Genomic DNA, 25,684 nt, shown 5'->3' with positions numbered 1-25,684 from the left:
TATTAACACTGAGTCAGGTCACCCAGTAGATATCTATTAGGTTTACCAAGATTTTAGATTAAAGGGACTATACTTGGTTTTCTAGCAATTTTCTTTGTATCACATCCATCTAATTGCTTCTATTTACACCTTAAAATGTATGTCCTTTGTCTGGAGTTCCTGAAATAATTTGAATTATATTATGTCATCAAAGCAATAATGATAATAATATCTAAGGGCCTTTGTGATGGTTACATCATAAAACGCTTAGTTTTAGTGGAAGTTCCAGAACCACAGACATGCGTTTGACTGAAAATTGGAATGGTGCAAATTGCTGCCTTAGCTTCCCTGATATACATAAACATAGCTTGCCAGGCCTGGTAATATAATATGCCCACTGGTAGCTTTGAATTTGATTAAAAATAATGTGCAGTACTATAACAATCACCAGTATGAAATATTCAAACAAAAATCGTACACTTCTTTCAAACTTTTTAAAAAATAATTAACACTAACACCAAGTTTCGCCTTCAAGAATTGTGCATTCTGAGTATATACGATCAATTGTGGAAAGACAGACAGACAGAAGGACATGGGTGACGCCAATTATGTTATAACAGTCACTAGAAAACCTCATTATAATCCCTTTAATTCAACCATCAATTCTAACAAACAACAAGGTGGATTTTTAAAGGAAAATAGTGCTGGGTTATAAACATAATCTGAGGTATCAATAACATGAGTGAATTTTACTTTGATTTTCAAGAGTGATTTGATGCAATTAATATTAATTTAAGTTATCAAGAATAGGACCCCCTGGACCTTGTTTTAGTTTTCTAGTCCTCTGATAGGTCAATCGATTTTTAATTCATTTATATCAAGGACCTTATTCTCAAAAAGGTAACTTATGAAGCTTTTAGGGTTCAGTCAACTGATTGGTCAATCGCTAAAATCGATTTTAAATTTAGCTAAGCTATCCAATCAGGGGCCTTATTCTAAAAAAGTATCTTATGAAATTTTAAGTATTCCAAACACCTGATTGGTCAATCACTGAAATCAATTCAAATTTAGTTTTATCATCCAATCAGATTACTTTATTTCATAAAATCTTGATTTGTTTTTGAAAATATGACCCACGTTTCACCTTTGAATCGATAACACGTCAATAACATAAAATTAACAATTTAATTAAAATGGACATATAGATCTCATCTCATTACAATAAGCACTAATAAATAAATACATTTTAATAACATAGAATCACTGGTATATATTATCTTTGGTTTGGATTTAATTAACCTTCAATAACATCAATATTTACAATCTTAATAAAATGTAGAATGCTCTACAATTGATGTATTGAACTCTATTTTAACAGTGGTATTTCTATATCACTCTACAATTGATGTATTGAACTCTATTTTAACAGTAGTATTTCTATATCACTCTACAATTGATGTATTGATCACTATTTTAACAGTGGTATTTCTATATCACTCTATAATTAATGTATTGAACTCTATTTTAACAGTGGTATTTCTATATCACTCTATAATTGATGTATTGAACTCTATTTTAACAGTGGTATTTCTATATCACTCTATAATTGATGTATTGAACTCTATTTTAACAGTGGTATTTCTATATCACTCTATAATTGATGTATTGAGCACTATTTTAACAGTGGTATTTCTATATCTCTCTATAATTGATGTATTGAGCACTATTTTAACAGTGGTATTTCTATAGCACTCTACAATTGATGCATTGAGCACTATTTTAACAGTGAAAATATTTCATTATTGTAAAATGTAGATCACAATAACTTTGTTTCCTTTTTTTTCTGTGGGTTATTTACCAGCATTCAACAAGCTTGTGTATAACAACAAAAAAATCACGAGACAGGTTTTTCTAAATTTCATTTTGTCAGTTATTTCTAAGATCTAACTATTCTACCCTTTAAAAATTCTTTTCTGGATTGATATAAGCCATTTAAAAATTAACAGGTCAAAATCTTGTACTAGGTGGTACAAATAAACTAAATATTGTGATAAATACGAACAAATATTCAACATTATTACCATGGTAACTTGTTAAAAATTATATAAATATCTAAGTAAACAATGTCAAACAATTAAAACTACAGTATTCTGAGCTAAATATTTGCTGCCGTTATATCTTGATCAAATATTGACCACTATCTAAACTTACTGGTATATCCAGGAAACCAACCTCACACTGTTAATGTGCTATTACAAACTTAGACTTATACCTTGGCAATAGCCACCTTTCTGGTATCATTGAATACAGTGATCTGATTGGATTGTACACCAGCGAATATAGCCAATAAAAGGCCTGAACAGAAAGACTAATCATAATGGCTTATTGTTTACAGACTTTTTGTACTTTCTGTACAATCCAATCAAATTGCTGCATTTACAAACTTCTAAGATACAAGAATGTTCGTAATAGCTTGAAATTATGAAGATAGTCATAATCATAAACTTTGTCCAAAAACAAAATACATTGACATGACAAATTCCAAAAGGTTTATGTAAAAGTGACTAGAATTTATAACAATCATTTAGCAAAAATGACCATTTTCATACCAAAGGATTTGCCAATATTCATGTTGATTGGCCCGTTTAAAAATCATGAATATTATATATCTCAGTCCAAAATACGAGGTGACAAATTGCAATAGGTTTATGTAAAATGGAGCAAACCTTCATATTGGATCAATCATGTTAAAATGAACTTTTTCATACGAGAGAGGTTTCCCAAAGTCATATTGAATCATTTGACATCATGAAAATTTATGATCTTGGTCCAAAATACGAGGTGACAAATTCCAGTAGGTTTATTGTAAAAGGGTAGCAAACTTCAGTGCCTGGGTTCCCAACCTCTGGGTCTCGAAGCACTTTTCTTGGGGTTGTGGACTAGTCTGTAAACGTTTTTGAAAATCAACATGGTTTGTGAAAAAATGTAATCATAACATTACCAGGAAAAAGAAGGACATGATTATTGCGCTGAGTGGTGAAGAGCCAAACATTGCATAACTTATCGCTGGGAAACAGGCACAACCATGACATTAATCAATAATTTGCTGTCAAATATTCAACGATAATGTTGAGTAAAACGTGAAACTTTGTTTTTACATTGAAGGGTCACGTTCAGATGCCGGTTTCTGGAATATGGGCGCTACATTCAAAAGGTTGGGAACCTCAGCCTTAGTCAATCCAATTCTTAATAACAACAATATACAATACGTAACTATATATACAAATGGGAACATGCTTAATATCAAATGTATAACATTTAATACAAAATTCAAATTGCAAATTGGCAAGGTAGTACCAGTTATTAATTCTCTTGAAAATAAATGTGAAAAAATGTCTTTAATTTTACATGACAGCCAAAACCATCTTTAAATTTGATACAAGAACCATCGTTAAGCAATCAAACTGTCTAGGTCAAATGAGGTCCATGAATTGTAAGCTTAAATATGTGCATTGACTTTAAATTGTCACAACAAATAGGATACTATCTTCACAATGTCAGGCTATTACGAACTTAGTCTAATACCCTGACTGTTATAGACACTATTCTTGTATCATGAAATACAGGCGATTGATAGGATACAGCCAATCAGAGTTGTAACAATTATTGCTAATTGTTTGCAGACTATCTGTTGAAGGGTATGATTGGCTGTATTCACTAGCGTACAATCCAATCAAATGGCTGCATTTACAAACTTCCATGATACAAGAAAGGTGACTATTACAGTCATGTTATTAGAAACAGTTTGTAATAGCTCAACATTGTGAAGATGTTTGATACCAGACAAAGATACTGTACTAAGACATTAAATCAGCTGGTGCGAAAACTCATTATCTACACAGGCTTATTAAACTTCTAATCAGACATGACTGGTAAATTCAATAAAATCAACAGCCCTAGACCCCTTTTTCTCAAAATATCGCAGATTAATGTACTAGCGTAAACGTTATAAACTAACCATTTGATAACATCAAAAATAACGTTTTTTCATCACTTAACTTGCAAACTTAGTCGTACAAATTTTGAGAAACAGGGTCCTGATACCTTATATGTAAAACAAAATCTGTCCTCTTCAATTCCTCATTTTAGATGTAAACTTTTCTTTTTCTTCTTCGAAAATATCTTTGTTAGGTGTATGGACTGATCCCAGGCCGATTGAATCCATGAATGTAAGGATCGATTCAACATATTCATCTGGATGATGGTGAAAATGACTAACGTGGGGTGTATTCTGCCAGCAGCGGGTCTGAACAGGCAGGCCCTTTGCTTTCCATTTTTTCATCACTGTTTCAATGTTTTTGTCCACTCCGATAGGATCCGCTCTTGAATACAACATCAAGGAAGGTAACTCTAGAGAGTTGTTATGAAAAGCTTCTGACGATGCCATATAATATTTTGTTACACTGTTTTTGAACAATTTTAAGTAACTTTCAATCGAAACTTTCAAAAGTTTTTGAATCATTTTGTTGTTGGATAAAACATTAGCAAATCCTGTAGGGACCCCTTCATAATCGACAGGGCTATCGAAAATTTGACCCAATAATCGCTGACGAACATCGAAATATTTTTCTGCATTTTTCTCCAACTCGACCATCATCTCACCACAAACATATCCTCCAACTGAAAAACCATGGATGACCAAAGGCTTCAATTTCTGCTCCGCTTCTTGTAAAATTCCAAGAGTTTTTTTAATAACGTCCTGAGCCTTTTTGGGTTGCAGAACTTCCGTGGGGCTGACACGGATACTCAAAACATCGAATCCCTGACTGGTGTATAAGTTTCTATATTTGGCTATATGACGATCTTTCGCCAACAACCAACTAAATAGAATGACCAGTGGACGTTTGGAACCCGTCGTTGATGCAGTTTGAAGTAAAAGATTGGTATCAATGCGTTTGGTGGAAGTTGTTTCCATGGAAATCCATCTTGAGCAGACGGTAGTAATTATGGAGCTCTGAAATTTAAAAAAAGAAGTATTTTAAAAGAAAATCACAAACTCATGTTGAAACTGTGTCAAATTCAGTAAACAAAAGATACACTGACTGTCTGCAAAACGGTTAATGATCAAAATAAATTTTCAATCGCATGTCATTTGTCTTCCCAGAAATTTCTCTTGAAAAGGATGATCCACAACCCAGACTGAAAATGACCCACATTTCGGACTGAAAATGACCCACATTTCGAACTGAAATTGACCCACATTTTGGACTGAAAATGACCCACCTTTCGGACTGAAATTGACCCACAATTCGGACTGAATATGACCAACATTTCTGACTGAAAATGATCTACATTTCGGACTGAAAATGACCCACATTTCGGACTGAAAATGATCTACATTTCGGACTGAAAATGACCCACATTTCGGACTGAAAATGATCTACATTTCGGACAGAAAATGGCCACATTTCAGAAAATTTTCTGTTGTCTTTCGTTTGGTGACAATTGTCTGTATAAAATAAAACTCCATACAAGCAAGGTGTTTTTAAGCATGGCCAATAAAATTATTATTATTATTATTATTGCACTAAGCTTTACATCAAGTCAGAGTGCAGTCTATTAATAGTACTCAGATTCCCAGATTAGCGGGACTTTCTTTTCGAAAACATAGTAGATATTGGTTATTCAGAAAGATTTTACTGTACCTTTTTAAATCCCAACGGTCTGAACATCGTACTCGCCATTTTGATTAAAAGTTTACGAATCAAGTGACTAGGAGCAGAAAGAAAGAAGAATGAAGATGACTTTCAATCAATTTATTCCGTCACGCCATGTTTTTAACCTTTGACCTTAATATAATATGGACCAATCAGAAAGTAGGAAATAACATCTTTCGCTTTTGTCAACATTGAGTGGTTTAAAGGGATGGTACGACCACATCTAGGGGTGGGACTGACAACAATATACTGTGCTGGTTCTGAGAAAAAGGTGCGCCCACTTCTAGGGGTGCGGCTGACATCTTAATATGCGGTGCTGGTTCTCGAGAAAAAACACACATTTTTTGATTGAGGGGGTGGGGATGCTGAAAATCATAAAAGCAGAAATCTTTCTTGCTTTGAAAAGATGGGGTCATTTGGTGCCATAATTGGTTGAAAGCAGCCTTGTCGATCAGATTTTGTACTCAGGCCCAGAGAGCTCATTTCTTTTTTATTTTGTACAATGACACTGTAAATGAATCAATCTCTGCTGAACTACTAGTCTGACCCACATTGTAGGCAATTGTTGCATCAGAATTTATCATACTTTTTTTGTGAAGTGGGGTTCTGTAGCCCATAACACCCCATAGTCTTAGATATGAAAATACAAATTGCCTCTGTTCCAATTGCCCCACTCCCTTAAAACTGGTTTAAAATGAAAATAAAATGGCAAGTTTTAATACAGTACAATCTCATGCTCGGTGATTGAAAACAAAATTGGAAAAATATAACCTTCAATTTATTCACAGTTTGATGGGCGTAAAAAAATATTTTTACATACAAAACTTTTTTCTTAACTAATTTAGCTGCATAAGATTTGAAAGATAACAAAAACACCCCTAATACTTAAAGTGAACTTTTCCAAACATACATAACACTAAATAATTTTGATTGACAGTATGCACCAGCAGGTTAATTCATTCAAAAAATAAGGGGGAGGTCTTTGGTAGAAGTCAACTTGAAATAAAATTTTCCACATAGCACTTTGCGTATTCCTTGATGTTAATTCATTCAGGACAGACCAGCAATATTTACACAAAATTAGCTGAAGTTGCCTAAACACAATTTTGCTTACTTGACTTTCGACATCTTCATAATGTCAAGCTATAGTTAACTTATACATTGACTGCAATAGCCACATTTTTCGTATCATGGAATTCAGCCATTACATTGGATTGTGTGCCAGCAAATAGAGCCTGTCATATCCCTCGACAAACAGTTAACATTATAGCTTATTATTTAGGGACTCTGATTGGCTGTATTCACTAGCATACAATCCACCAAATTGCAGCATTTACAAACTGTTGTGATACAAGAAAGGTGGCTATTGAATTAAGGTGTAAGACGAATTCCTCATAGCTGGACATTGTGAAGATGGACCTCAAGGGAAGACCCCTATTTTTCAGTTTAATAGATATATCAAAATCACAACACCTAATTATCAAATATATAAAATAATAGTATCAAAAATATAATATAACCATTATAAAATTCATCCAAAATATCTCAATAAACACAACCATTAATACCAATATAACAGGCCTTAATATTATACAGAAATATGATTGGTTAATAATATATCTAAAAGCTAATAGAGGTTGTATTAATGGCTTAAAGATGGCCTCCCTTATGAAAATGAAAATGCTAATACTTATATAAATAGAGTAGAGGTGTTCTAATGACTTGGAAAAATACCAGTTTGTCTCACATGTCCATAATTAATTTATAATTAGCTAAATTATAAGAGAATTACCAGTAGAATTCCAATGAGTGACCGATCAAGAAAGGTCGAAAAGTTTTTTTTTTGTTTATCCAGACTGTTTATACATGGACATTTATGATTGGTTAAGGATAAAATTATTGTCCTAATATAGTGAAACCTATCATTATTGTCAGAAAAGTGAAACAAACAGCAACACAACTCCTGTCAATTAACTTTAAGCCCTGCCCCTACGTCGCTAGGTTGACTATGAAAGTATGAATACACAACAACATAAATAAAATACCGCAAGGTTGATATAGTCGTTTTTGCAAACGAATGAAAAATCATTTTTGAAAGTTCATCGTTCATGTTCCATCATCTCGTACATTTTTAGTTGAAAGTTGTTGTGTATTCATACGCCATATAACCAAGTTATCACAGGAGATTACATCATTAGGCCTTCATTAAGTCATCAGAAATCACTTAAGAAATTTGTAGGTCATCATTAACTGAAAGCAAATTTTTCACATGGGTTCAAAAAAATCTAAATAAATGTTTATATATAAACAACTGATAAATATACACAAGTTATAAAAAATATAACATCACCGGAATGTCTCAAAAATAAAAATAAAATACCTACCATCACAACCATGGAGGACATGAGGATATTCAATAAACATCTTAAGATACGCACTGTAAATATATGCCTTTTCCATGCCAACACAAAAAGAAATAATGATTTTAAGAACATAGTAGTGGTAAAACTTTCAAAATCAACTATAGCTTTTAAATAAATGCTTTTATATGCTGAAACAAGAAAATCTGAAGATTTAAAAAACATAACATAAGTAGCCTGATCAAAATAAAATATAAAATCAACCATAACACATATATAATAATATGAGTCTAGGAATGTTAAGAAAACTGGAAGTAGTGGAATTTTCTATGAAATAGTTTTTTTAATGCAATTTCAATTACCTGTGGAAAAACACAAAATAATAGAATATTTCCAACAAAACACATCAGTCCTAGTGTTAAGGCGCTTTAATAGTTCTTTCTTCATTCATATGAACTGGTAGAGATAGTGTTAAGTCTAGTGTTCATTAGAATTCAAATACACAGAAGAAAATATAATATAATATAATAACAAGTCTTTAAATGATATATCAGAATCAGTAAAAACAAAAATGTCATTTTAGAGATGCCACTCAAGTTTTTTTGAGACATTATGTACCAGCCATTGTAGGTGGGTTATGCCAATCTTATCAATATTAGATTTCATTTTGTATCTTTTTTCTTTTTCCTGATATTTTTGGTCTCCATTGTTTTATAGTTTTTTTTAACCAAAGACCCTTCCCTATGAGATTATTTCTTATCCAATTTAAGCATGTAATGTAGAACCCGTATCTCGATAAAATAAGGAATTGTGGGATATTGATTGGTTAAAAATACTACCTTTGGAACAGGCCTTTAGTAGAAATTTTCTTAGATTACAATTTACACTAAAAATATCATAAAAATAAAAAAAAATACAGAATTGTAATTTGAATCAGACTGGGTTTACACCAACTTGGGATGTGAGGAATTGATAGAGGGTAGAATGACTAAATACTGATTTTGGTTCGTTGTCATATTTAAACAGAAGACAACGATTTCTTATCCAATCAGGAACATCACTTTGTTTACTTCCATTAATCAGAACAGGGATAAGTTCTTTAGAAGCTGCACCCTTCTTACTAAACCTTTTTTCCACCATGCTGTAAATCTGTTTTTGTGCCTCGCGATGATGTTGATTGGTCTCATTATTTCGATGTAAAAAATCTTTTAGGTTAAATTTTGGTTTTACATAGTCAAGATAATGTTCTGTTGCCACCATTATGACGCAGTCACACTGAAAAATAGCAAACACATAAAATATACATTTTAATATTTATACTAGATATATAGATATACTACTTCTAACATTTATTAACTCAATATTTCATATGTTCAGACAGACAGTGTTATCAAATATTATATAGAATCACTAGACATATAGATATACTATTTCTAACATTTATTAACTCAATGTTTCATATGTTCATACAGACAGTGTTATCAAATATTATATAGAATCACTAGATATATAGATATACTATTTCTAACTCAATGTTACACTTACTCACACGGACAATGTTATCAAATATTATATAGAATCACTAGATATATAGATATACTATTTCTAACATTTATTAACTCAATGTTTCATTATGTTCATACAGACAGTGTTATCAAAATATTATATAGAATCACTAGATATATAGATATACTATTTCTAACATTTATTAACTCAATGTTACACTTGCTCACACGGACAATGTTATCAAATATTATATAGAATCACTAGATATATAGATATACTATTTCTAACGTTTATTAACTCAATGTTTCATTATGTTCATACAGACAGTGTTATCAAATATTATATAGAATCACTAGATATATAGATATACTATTTCTAACGTTTATTAACTCAATGTTTCATTATGTTCATACAGACAGTGTTATCAAATATTATATAGAATCACTAGATATATAGATATACTATTTCTAACTCAATGTTACACTTGCTCACACGGACAGTGTTATCAAATATTATATAGAATCACTAGATATATAGATATACTATTTCTAACGTTTATTAACTCAATGTTTCATTATGTTCATACAGACAGTCTTATCAATAACGCTGTCATAGCATATTTATGTATTGTTTGCTTCTTTAACTATGTAAAAAAAACTTTTTACTTTTACTCATACAATAGATAAAGTCATAATTACCTGTGTAAATATCTGTTTCAACCAGGTTTTGTGTTGCAACCGAATGCTGCTGAGTTCTTCTCGACTGGGCGGTGGATTGATTTTCAGTTCCTCACGAAGATATGCCACGTAGCCAATATCATGTTTGCTGAGATCTCGCACTAGATTTTGAACAATACTTGAGGTAAGTTCATCACTGACGGCGGTCACCAAAACTCGTATAGGTCTTCCTTTTTCTGAAATATAAATCATTTTTTTACTTCAGCTTAAAACCAGTCTTTCATGTGGGCTTATAAAAAACTAGGAATTTTACTTTCTATTTCTATATAAAGTAGAGTCTCAAGAAGGACAAGTCGTCTTTTTAACTTTCAAATCTAAACACGGCTAATGTTGAACACACATGGATCAAATTTTGACGGTGAGCTGAGAACACTATAATTGATTAGCTTAATCAGGAACTTTTCGTTTCTGAGACTTATGCATGATTAGTAAAACGAGTGGCGAGTCTGTCCATTTCATATGATTTTCATATCAGATTTAACCAACATATAGGAGTGACAGTTACATAAAAAATAAATAGAAGCAGAAGGAAAATTTCTATATCGCTCTACAATTGATGTATTGAGCACTATTTTAACAGTGATTTTTCTATATCACTCTATAATTGTTGTATTGAGCAATATTTTAACAGTGGTATTTCTATATCACTCTACAATTGATGTATTGAGCACAATTTTAACAGTGAAAATATTTTATAACCAATATTGTAATGTATATAATTTTTAAGCCTTACCCGAAATACTTGGCAAGGGTCTGGAATAATAATTGGCTTCTCCACCTAAGATGATCTCTGCATCGGGTTGAAGGTCAGAGGTCATTGTCCCACTGACAAAACTTGGTGGAATAAAACTCTGAGTGACCGATTCCTCCTCATTGATTTGGTTCATTCCTGGTCTTTCATCGATATGATAGCTAGAGGGTATTAAAGATGGTGGATAGAATCCCTGACTATCTGTCTCATCTAATGTGTTGCTAATAGGAAGAGGAGTGTCTGTATCCTCACGATGGACCGTGACTGCTACGATGTTGGGGTTTCTCGAGTCAGCTTCAATACTTTTAGAAAAAGTTTGGTTACCATCCACATAACCCTCGTCTTCAAGGGTTAAATCTCTTGTATTGGACACGACTTCAGGATCAGTATTTGAGGTTCCTCGATTTGTTTGAATGTTTAACCTTGGTTGTGGAGAAATATTCAACACAGAGAGTTCAATGCTGTCAGTTATTTCAACTGGTTGTCTATGACCTTGAACTCTAGTGTTACGACTGGATGATTGTTGGGCAGTCCCATTAATCCAGTCTGACACTCTCTCGACTGTATTTTCATCTGATAAAATAGTGGACGGATAGTGATTGTTTTCAATATTACTGAATACAGACTCAGCATAATTCAGGTCATTTTGTGATAAACTACACTGATCAGACGAAACCTCAGAGGACGAGCAATTCCAAGAAGCTTGTGTTGGCACTAATTGTGTTGTATTTTGAAGTTGACCCCTGACCTGACCTTGACCTGGATAGTGCCTTTGACCTGGATAGTGACTTTGAACTTGACTCATTTCATAATCTTGATATGCCCTCAAAGTGGCTGAAAAGGGGAAAAAATATATTACAGTAGTCATTTGTCTTGGGTGATTGAGAGTAACAAGTTATTTATACAGGGCACTGGACCAGGGCTAAAGTAATGTTTTAACTATTGTGCTGTTTATAACTAAGCAAAAGAAAGTCATTTGGAAAAATTAGTGTACATTTTAACACAGATGGAAACTGTTGAGAACTCTCCAATGGAGCACCAGGTGTTCAGCTCGACTTTGCAACTGGTAGAATCTAAGAGTCGCTCAGGAGCTCAGGGATCCCAATAGAGCAATTGCAAAATATCAGCTGAGAGAGAGGCCACTGTGGAGATTTTCATTTCTAAGATACTTTGTTAGTCATTTCCTATATACAGAAATCTTTTCATCCCAAATTTTAGTGGTTTTATTTGAAAATAAAAAAAATATTATCGGCCAAAAAAGTAGAGAAATTCCTCTAATAGGAAGTCTGAGATCTCTGGATATATTTCTGAGCAAACCAACAACTGACAAGTCCGGCACCAAACTAGAAATTTGATTGGTTATTAGCATCAATACAATAACTGTCAACCAATTTTCAAATTGTCATAAAGTTATGATGTACATAACGAGGGTTAACATAACTCAGCTGGTATCTCAAATATTTCAACGACTCACTCCCTTTATATTTCAAGATTTCCCAGTAAAAAAAGAAAACAAACCTGGCCAAGCTTTTAAAAGCAAGTCAAGTCTATCAACATCATTCTCAACTAAAAACACCAACAAGTCCAAGTAACTCTTTCCTTTTTTCACCCCCTCATACAGCACTGCTGTGGCGTTTGGGTAAGGACAACGTTCAATATTCTGAAAAACAATATGCTGAGTTACTCCCCTTCTTAACATTAGGCCTTCCAGTTCAGAGCTATAAATAGCAACTTTCAGAGAGTCCACATAGCTAATAATGTATTAATGTTTGCTTCCAGCTTTACAAACAATGTAGATGTTGGTAGTTATTTCCTATGAGATATAGATAGATTTATAGGGGTTGGAACAAGGTTTTCTAAAAACATTATGTGTATTAGGGACACTGATAGTATCCATTTGCAATTTTCAATCAGATGTCCGTGGTTCCTACAATTCCACTAAAACTAAGCGTTTTACGAAGTCCTAAGCGATATAGCACATAAGATTAGTGATGTCATCAAACGCTTAGTTTTAGTAGAATTGCAAGAACCACAGAGGTCTGATTGAAAATTAGAATGCTGCAAATTAATACTATCTAAATACAAAATTTAGAAAACAGGTTTACAATATCTTTAAATACTTACTAGAACCTCGAACATATCTAATCCAAAATGGTTGCCTAAACCTTGATAATCTCTCGTTGCCCCCATATCATCTTTGATATTCAGGAGAAGAATGAATTCATGCAAAACTTTTGGTGGTATGAACATGAGATTCACTATTGGAGCTAGATCTGGATTTTCTTTCGGAAATTTTGCAGTCAATATTCTTAACCCATTGAGTCGGTCCCCTTCTGCAGACGCCATTTTTGATTACGTGCCAGTTAGTCATATGCCATTTAAATCTAAAATATTTAAACAGTACATGAAAGATTTAATAAGCTTATTTGTTTAATATTATGGCTCAACAAGTGATGTGTTGAGCACAGTGAAAATATTTTCAGACAAGACAACAAAGAATATGCTCTTAAAGCTTTGAAATGCTGAAAATTCAGCTTTTGGGCTCGATTTGACGATTTCACACACAAAAATCTTCATTTTCATCAACAGGATTTGTCATGAGTGGAATTTACCATGCTTGACTGATTTTCGGGGTGTGGTTGTAATTGAAGAATTTATGTTTGGAGATTTATATAGTTGATGACTTCTGATGCATGTTTTTCAATCAGTGCATGTATAACAGTTGAAAGTGTTTATTCCCAATTCATTCCCTTTTTCCTCCCCTCCCATAAAGTCCCTTTCCCATTTTGCCCCTATTTCATTTTGCCCCCTTCTTGTTGTGCCCCTTTCCCATTGAGCCAACCTAGTTATTTTGGGTGTTGAAAGGGATCTAACATGCTCCAGCCCCTGGGGTGTGAGAACTGAAGAAGGTCGGGCACCACTGCAAAAAGACTATCTATCTGTAAAAGTAAAAAACCTTGTCTCTAATACAAGTGAAACACGGCCCAAACTATATTAATAGTTTTAGTTAAATAAATGGCCAAGGCTATTTGCACTGCAATGGTACAAAAATGGGCATCAAAAAACATAATTATGGCCATCCCTACCTAACCCTAACGAAGTCACTTAATATCATTCTTGACAATCAAAATGGCTTCACGCTTTGAAAAAAAAGAAAACTAACATGACTATTGTGTCTTATCCTATCCATACCGTTGTTGGAAAAAATTGAACTTTTTAAACTTGGTTAAAATGAGTCTTTGTTCATCAGTGGACTTTTCTGGTATCCAAACTATATGACAGAATTCCTTTATAATCCAAAACATCCATAAAACTTAGTAGAAATTCATTAAACTAAATAATTTTGAAACATGCTTAGAACAGCGTTCCAAATATGTATTTGGCTTTAAGGACAAATCAACATACACTTTTTGACCAAGTTTAAGACTTTAAATTTTATGTTCATTCTAAGAGGTAGTATTTTTTTTAATGGGCTAGCTATGATATTTTTAGGATAGGATCACATTCTAACAAACAAAGAAAGCAGCCTCGACAATTGTCGAAATAGTTTCTAAGAAACTCAAAGTGTTAGTCTACTCCATTTCAGCCTTTATTCAGGTCAAACTCAAATCAACAAGATATATTCAGTATAATTCACCTGCTAATAAACGTTTTGAAGCTCTGTCATTTCATTGTCAGCCATTTTCTTTAGCTTACAATCATGTTTCTTCTCCAAATATGTAACAAATCGTTCATTACTTCACTCTTCGTATCATTTTTTAAAACTTTAATAGTTTTTTCTGGGCATGATATCATTGTTTTCCAAGAATCGTAGTTGACCTACTTGGCCTAGTTATTTTAGTGGTGTTTCTAGAATATTTATCTATAGACAGGTTTAACCAGTCGAATAGTCAACGTTAGATCCTGAAGAAAAGACAACTGGATAATCACGGTTTCAACTGATTGTCCAGTCGTCTATTTGTATTGAAATTACAGCTAAAACCTTGTTAAACTCGACTACATGAATATGATGAATATTTTCAACAAACAACTCTTGAACTAGATAAAATAAAATGGCGAGGATGTGTTTGTGAATGCGAAGAAAATGTAGTTCTGGTTAACACTCGCGAAAGCTTTTGATGTCTAAAGTTTGTCATTTGCTAAGGTAAATTTTGATATTTGTTTTGCTGCGACCATGATTTTATGGTTATAAATGTTGTCGAATTTTGTGGGGACATGATCACCGAAGCGACACTTGACATTTCGAGTTGAGACTGAGTTGTTCGACTTGTTTTCGTTGCATTTGACACAGACAGAGGGGTCTAAATTAAATGTCATTCCGGTTCCTGGAAAATTCTGTCTCCGAAGATTCCAAAGAACAGTAAGACGAGTCAGACATGAGTGGTAAATACAGTCAAATCAACAGCATAGAGCTCTGTCATGTCATCAGGTCAGACATATAGTCTATAGACAAATAGTAGGCCCTATCATTGTATCAATTAATGAAATGAAAGGACTCCGACTGGTAAATACAGTCAAATCAACAGCCTAGAGTTCTAGTCAGACATGACTGGTAAATACAGTCAAATAAACAGTCTAGAGTTCTAGTCAGGTATGACCGGTAAATACAGTTAAATCAACAGTCTAGAGATTCTAGTCAGACATGACTGGTAATTACAGTCAAATCAACATTTCAGAGCTCTAGTCAGATATGACTGTAAATACAGTTAAATCAACAGCCTAGAGTTCTAGTCAGATATGACTGGTAAATACAGCCAAATCAACATCCTAGAGTTCTAGTCAGACATGACTGGTAATTACAGTCAAATCAACATTTCAGAGCTCTAGTCAGATATGACTGTAAGTACAGTTAAATCAACAGTCTCGTCCTAGAGCTCTAGTCAGACATGACTGGTAAATACAGTTAAATCAAGAGTAGTCCTAGAGCTCTAGTCAGACATGACTGGTAAATACAGTTAAATCAACAGTCTAGTCCTAGAGCTCTAGTCAGACATGACTGGTAATTACAGTCAAATCAACAGTCTAGTCCTAGAGCTCTAGTCAGACATGACTGGTAATTACAGTCAAATCAACAGTCTAGTCCTAGAGCTCTAGTCAGACATGACTGGTATTTACAGTCAAATCAACAGTCTAGTCCTAGAGCTCTAGTCAGACATGACTGGTAATTACAGTCAAATCAACAGTCTAGCCCAAGAGCTCTAGTCAGACATGACTGGTAATTACAGTCAAATCAACAGTCTAGTCCTAGAGCTCTAGTCAGACATGACTGGTAAATACAGTTAAATCAAGAGTAGTACTAGAGATTCTAGTCAGACATGACTGGTAATTACAGTCAAATCAACATTTCAGAGCTCTAGTCAGATATGACTGTAAATACAGTTAGATCAACAGCCTAGAGTTCTAGTCAGATATGACTGGTAAATACAGCCAAATCAACATCCTAGAGTTCTAGTCAGACATGACTGGTAATTACCAGTCAAATCAACATTTCAGAGCTCTAGTCAGATATGACTGTAAATACAGTTAGATCAACAGCCTAGAGCTCTAGTCAGATATGACTGGTAAATACAGCCAAATCAACATCCTAGAGTTCTAGTCAGACATGACTGGTAATTACCAGTCAAATCAACATTTCAGAGCTCTAGTCAGATATGACTGTAAATACAGTTAAATCAACAGTTTGGAGCTCTAGTCAGACATGGCTGGTAAATACAGTCAAATCTGTATATAGTGGATGACCTCGTATATATTCCATATTGAGTCAGTTTGACTTTGGTAGTGCATGAAAGCTCGTAAAACTAATTTAGCGTTATGTATCGTCATATGCAGTTTCAAGCGGTCACCTACGATATAGTTGTCCAAATATTTACTTTCCAAGCTGATAGAACTCAATTTCAACTGAACTGTGTATATAATGTACGATATTTCATCAAGCTAAAACTAACGTTGTAGCAGCTGATAAAAGAAATATTCACAAAAGATGACCGTTTCTCCAACAAATAACAATAAGCTTATTTAGATCTGCCCTTTTGACATATAGAGATTCTGGTAGTAAATATCATAGCTTGCAGTCAGATTGTATCACATGTATTACTATTTCTGTTTTATCTCCAGGCTCAATAAAACATCACACTTTTCTTTGTAAGGTAGAATATATTTTGTATAAGCCAAAGGTAAACCGATTTCTTCAGAATTAGGGTTCTGTCTGTCTTCATCAGGCAATTGACTATTTTCAAACACTTTGCTTTTGTACAAAATTATCTACTTGGTCAATGCTGAGCAAACTTTTATAGTTAATTTTTTGTATACAAGGGCAGAGGGTTGTAAAAGGTAATTGGAATTATTTGGCCATTTTCATAAAAATATACAAAAATGTTTAAGGTGTTGAATATTAGACTAAGGCCTAAATTATGTCTATAAGATTTTTATGAAAATAGAACACAGATCTATTTGTTATCAATTTATCAAATGAAACTAGAAAAATATTCTGTCCTTGTTTTTTCAGGACTACCAGAGCAGATTGGTTTGAGATGATAAGGAAATAATATTCAGAAATCAAGCGCTGACAATACAGTAGAGAATACAGTACATGTATACAGTAGCAGATTGATATTGTACACAGCAAAGGACTGATGTTGTAATGGACTGATTAAGAGTGAAAAAAATGAAGAATTAGGAAAAAATTTGTGTTAAAAAAACAGCAACAACTCGTTAAATATGAAATAACATTACAGTTATTCGTGGTCAAACATCCAAAATGTCAGAAGAAGTGGACATTCCGTTTAAATTTGTTGGAACAGGAGTCCTGACTAAATTAGCCAATAAGCTGGATCCATTAAATCATGTGACTGGCAATGACTGGAGACTATTGGCTGAAAAATTGGGATATTCTCAAGACGAGATCCAGGTTGGTCAATTTCTTTTTTATTTTCAATTTTACTTATTATAGTGCAATAGAAAAATGTCTAGTCCTTTGGATAGGAGAATAAATCAAGGCCCCATGTTCTACAGGCCATTTAAAGATTCTGTGACAGTTGGAAATATAAAAGTGTAGGATATTGCTGCTGTCTTGGCTAAATTTTCCCTCATTGCATACTGCATGGTTTTGCTACTTTATTCATTTGAATATATTCATTCATCCATTCAAACATTTATTCATCCTTCAATTATTCATCTATTCATTTAAACATTCATTCTTCCATTCCATTATTCATTCACTCAATCACTCAATCATCCATTCTTTTGTTCATTCAATCATTCATTCATTCATTCACTTATTCGCTCATTCATTCATCCATACAATTATTCATTCATATATATTCATTCATTCATTGTACAGGTGATAGAAGAGCAGAAGCACCTGGATGGAAGAAGTACAATTAAATTATTAAATAATTATATTAAAAAACCTGGAAACAGTGTGGAAAAAGTTCTGAAAGCTTTACAGGAGATGCCACGAATTGACGCCCATACAATTCTACTAGAGGCTGTACCTAGTTAGTTTTAATAGTTTCTTCAAACTTCGAATACAAATTTATGGTGGTGCCAATGTGACTACAGGGGAGGGGGGGGGAGCCCTAGAAAAATGGTTTGCACCCCAGCTTTACCCTTGTCAAGTTCAAAAGTAGCATTTTTTTATACGTTTTTGCCCCGAAAATACACCGAATCAATTCAGTTTTTCGAAAATTTTCTTGAACAATTTTTCAATTTGAATTCAGCCTAGACAGTTGTCTGATGCCAAGCCAGGCTGTCTAGGCTCAAATTTCAACGGTGATCTGTGAACACTGTTACTGATTGGCTAAAAAAATTCTGAGACTAAAGTACAATTTGTTAAAAGGATGGTGATTCTCACCCTTTACATTTGATATTTAATTCTTTTTTTCAGAAATCCAAGAATTTGCTCGACAGAGACAGGAAGAAGAAGAGAGAGGGGAGGAGAACAGTTTTAGTCCCTTTACCCCGTCTGATTATTACCGGTCACATCCCTGGGCATGGCCCATGATGACCCACATGCCTCCAATGGCCCATATGCCCTCTATGTCCCCTTATTTCATGTCTCATTCTGGAATTCCATTTGACTCGCCGTATACTGCTCACGGATCCCCTTTACATCATCCGCGTGCTCCAAAAAATCCTAAAGTATGTCACCATCCTGACTCTAGCAACCAGTGCTGTAGTCCCCACTGTTACACTCGTTCTTATTCACATAATGGCTTCGTGGGAATGCCTCCTCCACCAATACGTAATGGTCACCCTGTATTATCCCCCCCTTCTCCCGTTTACAATGTGAACAATGGATACCCAGAAATTCCAGGGCGTGAATATCACAGTCTGGAAGTTAATCATTCCATGTATCCGGATCGTCAAGTCAGTCGAGAGATTTCAGATCCTGGTCATCATTTTCAGGAAGATCCAGCACCATTAGCGAGAACCATCTTCAAAAATCAAGGTCATCCATTATTATCGACCAATACACGACCAGTACGCAGCCAATCAGCAGAGTACAATGGTGACATCTCGGATGATGACTCGTTATCAACTGGATCAAATCCTGCATCGCCCAATAATAATCGTCGACATGGTCATGTGACTTATGATGTCAGAAATGACATATCAGACGACATTAGAATTAACGGAGTTGAAGTCAACAGAAATGATGTGAATGATATTGGAAGAGTTCGTAAAGACGTACCCCGTGAACTGACGGAAAGAAAAATTGACAACAAGAAAAATGGAGAATCATCATCTGGGTCAGGAGGAGAGGGAAATGCCAACAAAATGGACTCGAAGGAAAGAAATATTCTGAGAATGAAATCCATGTCAACTGGCCACCAGATGAGTAACGCCAATGGTAATGTAGAACATTTAGAAAATATGATGAAAAAATCTCTTTCATTACCAAACAATATGAAACCTGCTGAATTCAGAAGAGGTGAGTTGACAATACATTTGCAGGAAGAGGTTCTATTCCAGCCACATCTTCACAATGTCAGGCTATTACAAACGTCATACTAATACCCTGACTGCAATAGCCACCTTTCTTGTATAACAGAATGTAGCGATTTGATTGGATTGTACAACAGCGAATGAAACCAATCTTAGTCCTCGACAGAAAGTCTGTAAGTCTGTAAACATTAAGCCATAATGTTTACAGATTTTCTTTCAAGGACTTAGATTGACTGTATTAACTTTTTCACAGTTTTTACCTCTTAAAGGTAATATCAGCAGTATAAGAAAATGTTGATTGGCACAGGATGCTTTAAAGGGATTGTAAAAAAGATTTCTCAATTTTTTATCCTTATCAGGGACACTGATAGCATCAATTTACACCATTCCAATTTTCAATCAGACGTCTGTGGTTCTAGCAATTCCACTAAAACTAAGTGTTTTATGACATCACCCTGACAAAATTTGTTTGTATCACATAAGACCTGTTGCGGGGGTGACGTCATAAAACACTAGTTTTAGTAGAATTGTAAGAACCACAGACATCTGATTGAAAATTTGAATGGTGCAAATTGATGCTATCATTGTCCCCGATTCACATACAAAATTTAGAAAACCACTTTACAATCTCTTTAATTGGCTTCAGTGTAACAAAATGAAAAGTTCTGTTGTATTATTTCTATGTTTAAAGTATCTTATTCATGGCGAACTTGCTTCTATTGTTTCAGTTTTTAATATTAAAGTGTTTGTGACATACTCAAATGATTCTGATAAACACATGCAGAGAGTTTTAAATCTGTGTAAATGTTTGGAGAAAAATAAATTTTTCTGTTTTGTCGACATGGTGTATAAAGAAAACGGTAAAAAAGATAATTTAGAGGATATAAGAAGAAAATTTGAGGAGGTTTGTTAAATTTTATACGCCCACATGGAAATATGGACATGTATTATATTGCTGCCGCCGCTGTCCATCCGTCCATTCACATTTCTTGTAAGCACAATAGAGACAGTTTTTATCCAATGGTATGCATGTATTTATTGATGGTATCTAGGTCAAGTTTAACTTTGGTAATGATCAGATGAATGGTTTCGGAGTTATTACCCTTGACTTTGTAAAAATGTGTGAAATTTGGCTTGTAGGCACTATAGAGACTACAGTTTTTATCCAATCTAGATGAAACTTGATATGCTGATATGTAGTGATGAGATCTTGGTCCATTTTGAAATTTGTAACAATCAAATGAACGGTTTTGGAGTTATTGCCCTTGACTTAATAGCAGTTTTTATCCGTTCTTGATGAAAATTGGTATGCACATATATATATATTTATATATATTTATTGATGAGATCTCAATCAATTTCGAAATCGGTAATAATCAGATGAATGGTTTCAGAGTTATTGCCCTTGTGTGTACATTGATGGTATCTTGTTCATGTCTTAATTTGATGATAATTTAATGAACTGTTTCAGGTTTTGCCTTGACTTAAAAATATTTTTAAGATCATTTGAAATCTCATTAAAGCCACTAAAGACTTAGTTATTATTTCTGACAGCTGGTAGTGGGCGTTTGTTACATTGTCTGGCAAGCGATCTTCTTTCTAAATATAAAAGTATTATTCAATGCTTACAACAAATTCTTATCGTACGACTTTGTTTTTGGAACAGGGCCCAGTAGCACAGTAAATTGGTGTTGCGATTGTTTGTGACACGTTGCGATTGTTTGTGACACGTTGCGATTGTTTGTGACACAAGCACCAAGTTAGTCAAATGATCATACAAAACAGCATCTCTCACAATTGGATTCTTTTTTATTTTCAGGCTGATTTTGTGTTAGTTTGTTCATCAAAAAAATATAAAGAAAATATCAACGCCAAGATAAACACTGACGGCTTACATACCAAGTTCATTTATGAATTGATTTATGACGAGTTTAAAGAGAAAGGAAATCATCGCTGTGTTCCAGTAATTCTTGACGGCACGTCTCAAAGCGATATACCAACCTGGTTACAGAGTAGCATGAAATATATCTGGCCCTCACAGTATAAAGACTTGCTTTTCATGTTGACTAAACCTGAACAACGCATTACTCAACATTGTGCTCGAAAATAGACTGGATCACCAAGTGTTGTCTCAACAGTACTCAAGAAAATAGACTTGAATACCCAGTTACATTGAATTATTGATAAAAATACATTGGATTATTGATAAAAATAGACTTGAACATCAACATTGCTCTATTAAATAGACTAGATCATGAAGTATTTTCAAGTTCAACTAGAACTTTTAAATAGACTTGAACATCTAGTAATATTAATTGACTTATTGGTCAAAAAAATGGAGGGATGTGAAATTGAAAGCGTAAAAATAAGAAATAAATTCCAACAGATGGATCAGTGAAAATCATCGTCTCAATTGAAAGACATTATTATATTTATGATTTGCTCAGATGAAATCAAATTCCTAAAACTAATGATATTATCCAATCAAATGGCATGAATTTGAATTTTGAATCTTAAGGAATTTGATTGGTTAAGATTTAAGAAGCATAAATATAAATCCTGCTTTAAAAACTTATATTGATATTTAATGTATATAGGCTTTATGCTTTTAAAACTTTGGTGGCCTTGACCAGTGCTGTTGGGAGGTGAAATTAATGTTTAATGTCTCAAACTTGTATTTTGGAAAAAAATCTGTGCTATTCCTTGTAACAGTTGGATTCCTGGACCAGTGCAGTCACTTTAGTGTTTAAAATGTGTGGAATTAATATCGATAACATATGTTCTAAACCCCCAGTTCCCAACCTGGGGTATTTTCACCCCCAGGGGGTGTGGGACTAGGGTGTCAGAGGTGTGGCCAACTGGTGTAGAAGAAGAATTTGTCTTGAATTGAGAGAACAACTCACATCAAAAAATGCTGAAAATGTGGATGAAACAAATTTTGGGGGATATGAAAGGCTGAGAAAGGTTGGGAACCACTGTTCTAAACAGATGTGCTTTTTTTTTTAATTACCTTGACCGGTGTATTCGTTGTTTGAATTGTTTGTTTGAAGTTTGAAAAAAATGGTTTAAGATTGTGATCCACTCTTCGACTCACGGGCATCTGTTTCTATCAATTGTCGACTCTCTCTATAATAGTATAATTATATACTATTATAGAGATGGTTGACTATTGATAGAAACAAATGCCTGTGCTTCGACTGGATTTGTTTATCATAATATTAAGACTTATTTGGTATGTGGCCATCCCTTCTAGAGAGTCTACTTAGCTAATAAATGTTTATTTGTTATTTTGCTTTGTCAACTTGACAATCAGAAAGTTTTTATATAATAAATTTTCAGAGATAATAATAGTGCTAAAGGAATAGAGATCTTGAAAATATATCACTGGTAGTAATTTTGTTTTATGTAGATTTGGTTTTTTTTTATGATAAAAATACAACGAAATAAAAACAAACTATTTATTATTAGGTTTGTATTAAGCTAAATTGTAGTTTAGTTCAACAAAGTTATTTCTACACATCTTGGTCCATTTCAAAACATGTACAAGAACAGTCCACTTTATAGGTTGTTTAAGTAGATTACAGTATAAAATATTTTCACTTTTGAAATAGTGCTCAATACATAAATTGTAGAGCAGTATAGAATATCACTGTTAAAATAGTGCTCAATACATCAATTGTAGAGCTATATAGAAATACCACTGTTAAAATAGTGCTCAAAACATCAATATTGTACAGTGATATAGAAATACAACTGTTAAAATATTGCTCAATACATAAATTGTAGAGCAATATAGAAATACCACTTTTTAAATATTGCTCAATACATAAATTGTAGAGCAATATAGAAATACCACTGTTAAAATAGTGCTTAATACATCAATTATAGAGTAATAGAGAGATATTAAAACAGAATCTGAAACATGTTGTTACTTAGAGTTTCACGCTATTTGGGAGTAGGACGTAAAACTCCATTCATTTCATTTCATTTTTCACGCTATTTGATCTTTAGAATTTGTCAGAAGATCACGCAGTATGAAATTGTAAGTAAACATGTTTCAGGTTTTGTTTTAATTTTTCTTTGAGAAACTTTTGAAGTCTGTAAAATTTCAATTACTATTTATTCTGCTGATATCTAAGGATAAAGTGGTCTGCTCTTGTTTCTGTTTTAATTTGGAAATGAATGTCTTTATGATTATGTGTATAAGTATTTTTGTTGATATTAATTGTTATTATTGTCTATTTACGTTAAATCTGGACAAAGATATTTCAGTTATTGTTGTCGATAAAATTTCAACCTGGTTTTCGTCTGTCAGTGATGTAGGTTTGAGGAACTGACATGGATAAGTGTCTTGTAGTTAGGATTGGATGATAAACTGGAGCCACGTGTGCTACAGGCTGTAGCCTACACGTTAAAGAGGAAAAATAAGAAATATCTGCTCCTAATGTCATGAGAAAAAATTTCTCTCATTGCACACTGCATGGCATTGCATGTGTTCATTAATCAGAAATATAGGAACCAGACTCTTTTTTTTTTATATTTGTTTGTTATTGTTGCTATCCTGATGGAACAAAAATATAATCCCTTTATACCAGGAATAGACAAGGTACCATGCGGGATTGTTGATGCAGAAGTAAATACACAATGTACAGGTCCAGACATGGTGTGGCCACAATTCACTTTTAGTTCTTTCTACTGTACCGTTTATTCCACATCAGACACTGTTTCTACATTTATACATATTTAGTTTGTAAATAATTGTGGCTACACTGTTTCAGGGCTTGTATCATGTATGTTCAATTCTTCTATTTTCTACTGTATCGATTATCCGGACACCATACACTGCACCAGACACCATACCTTGTCTATTCGTGACTTGTTTTTATTGTAGTTAGTATTATTGAATCTTATAAAATATTATATATATCTTTCATTTTCTCCCCTCATTAATCTTGTGATAAGCTCTAAAGTGCTAAATGATAAAAAAGGGTTATCGAAAAATTGATTTCATGTCTAGCTAGTAGGTAGTGACATGATAGCAGTGAGCCACCATTGATATAAATTATAGTGTCAAGCTAGCTAGCAGATTGTGACACGATAGCAGTGAGCCACCATTGATCTAAACAATGTACTCTATTATTGAGAAATCAATAATTAATTTTAAATTGACAGGGTTTTATCATTTTTAAATTATTTGTTTTGTTTTTGACATTATGATTGAGCTCTTTTAAGAATAGAATTTTAACAATTGTTAAAGCTAACATGCTGAATGAAAAGTGTTTCTATGTAAATTCTTGGAACTGTTATTTCTCTAAATTTTTTAGGTTCCTTATAAAAAAAATGAAAATTGTGTCTTATTATATTAAAGCTATCATGGGGTAGATAATTGAAATTGTTAACACTGTCATGTTGAATTAAAAAATGTTATTTAATGTATTGTTATAACTTTGTGGAATATTGAAACATTGTTGCTTGTATTTAAAAAATGAAAAATGGAGAATATTTGTGTACATTCTGAGATGTTTCAAGAACTTGACAGGAAGAGTCCCTTTTGTGTTGTTCAACATAGTTTTATGTCCTTGAATCAAACTAGACCGTTTTGTTTGTTTAGAATCAAATTCAGATGTGCATTTATATCTTTATTTGACTTTAAGGCATATTAAAGCTACCATGTTCAATATTTGAAAT

At 33.3% G+C, this 25,684-nt stretch overlaps 3 protein-coding genes across 3 annotated transcripts; 1 reads left to right on the top strand and 2 right to left on the bottom strand.

Moving 5' to 3' along the window:
• Positions 1-4,111: 4,111 nt before the first annotated feature.
• Positions 4,112-4,954, bottom strand: LOTGIDRAFT_121859 (hypothetical protein; the record flags this gene model as incomplete). The annotated part of the gene is made up of 1 exon (XM_009059380.1): positions 4,112-4,954. One exon carries the CDS (start codon positions 4,952-4,954, stop codon positions 4,112-4,114), a length of 843 nt encoding a protein of 280 aa, XP_009057628.1.
• A 4,035-nt stretch (positions 4,955-8,989) lies between these two features.
• Positions 8,990-13,396, bottom strand: LOTGIDRAFT_163281 (hypothetical protein; the record flags this gene model as incomplete). The annotated part of the gene is made up of 5 exons (XM_009059379.1): positions 8,990-9,331; positions 10,261-10,475; positions 11,033-11,884; positions 12,569-12,710; positions 13,175-13,396. 5 exons carry the CDS (start codon positions 13,394-13,396, stop codon positions 8,990-8,992), a joined length of 1,773 nt encoding a protein of 590 aa, XP_009057627.1.
• A 4,411-nt stretch (positions 13,397-17,807) lies between these two features.
• LOTGIDRAFT_233367 (hypothetical protein) lies at positions 17,808-22,106 on the top strand (the record flags this gene model as incomplete). Its single annotated transcript, XM_009059378.1, has 5 exons — positions 17,808-17,957; positions 18,390-18,546; positions 18,936-19,982; positions 20,725-20,900; positions 21,816-22,106. 5 exons carry the CDS (start codon positions 17,808-17,810, stop codon positions 22,104-22,106), a joined length of 1,821 nt encoding a protein of 606 aa, XP_009057626.1.
• Between the last annotated feature and the right edge of the window lie 3,578 nt (positions 22,107-25,684).

Source organism: Lottia gigantea (genome assembly GCF_000327385.1).
Source record: "Lottia gigantea unplaced genomic scaffold LOTGIsca_39, whole genome shotgun sequence".
In the NCBI taxonomy this organism is placed as follows: Eukaryota; Metazoa; Mollusca; class Gastropoda; family Lottiidae; genus Lottia; species Lottia gigantea.
This window is presented reverse-complemented; position numbering and strand designations above follow the sequence as displayed.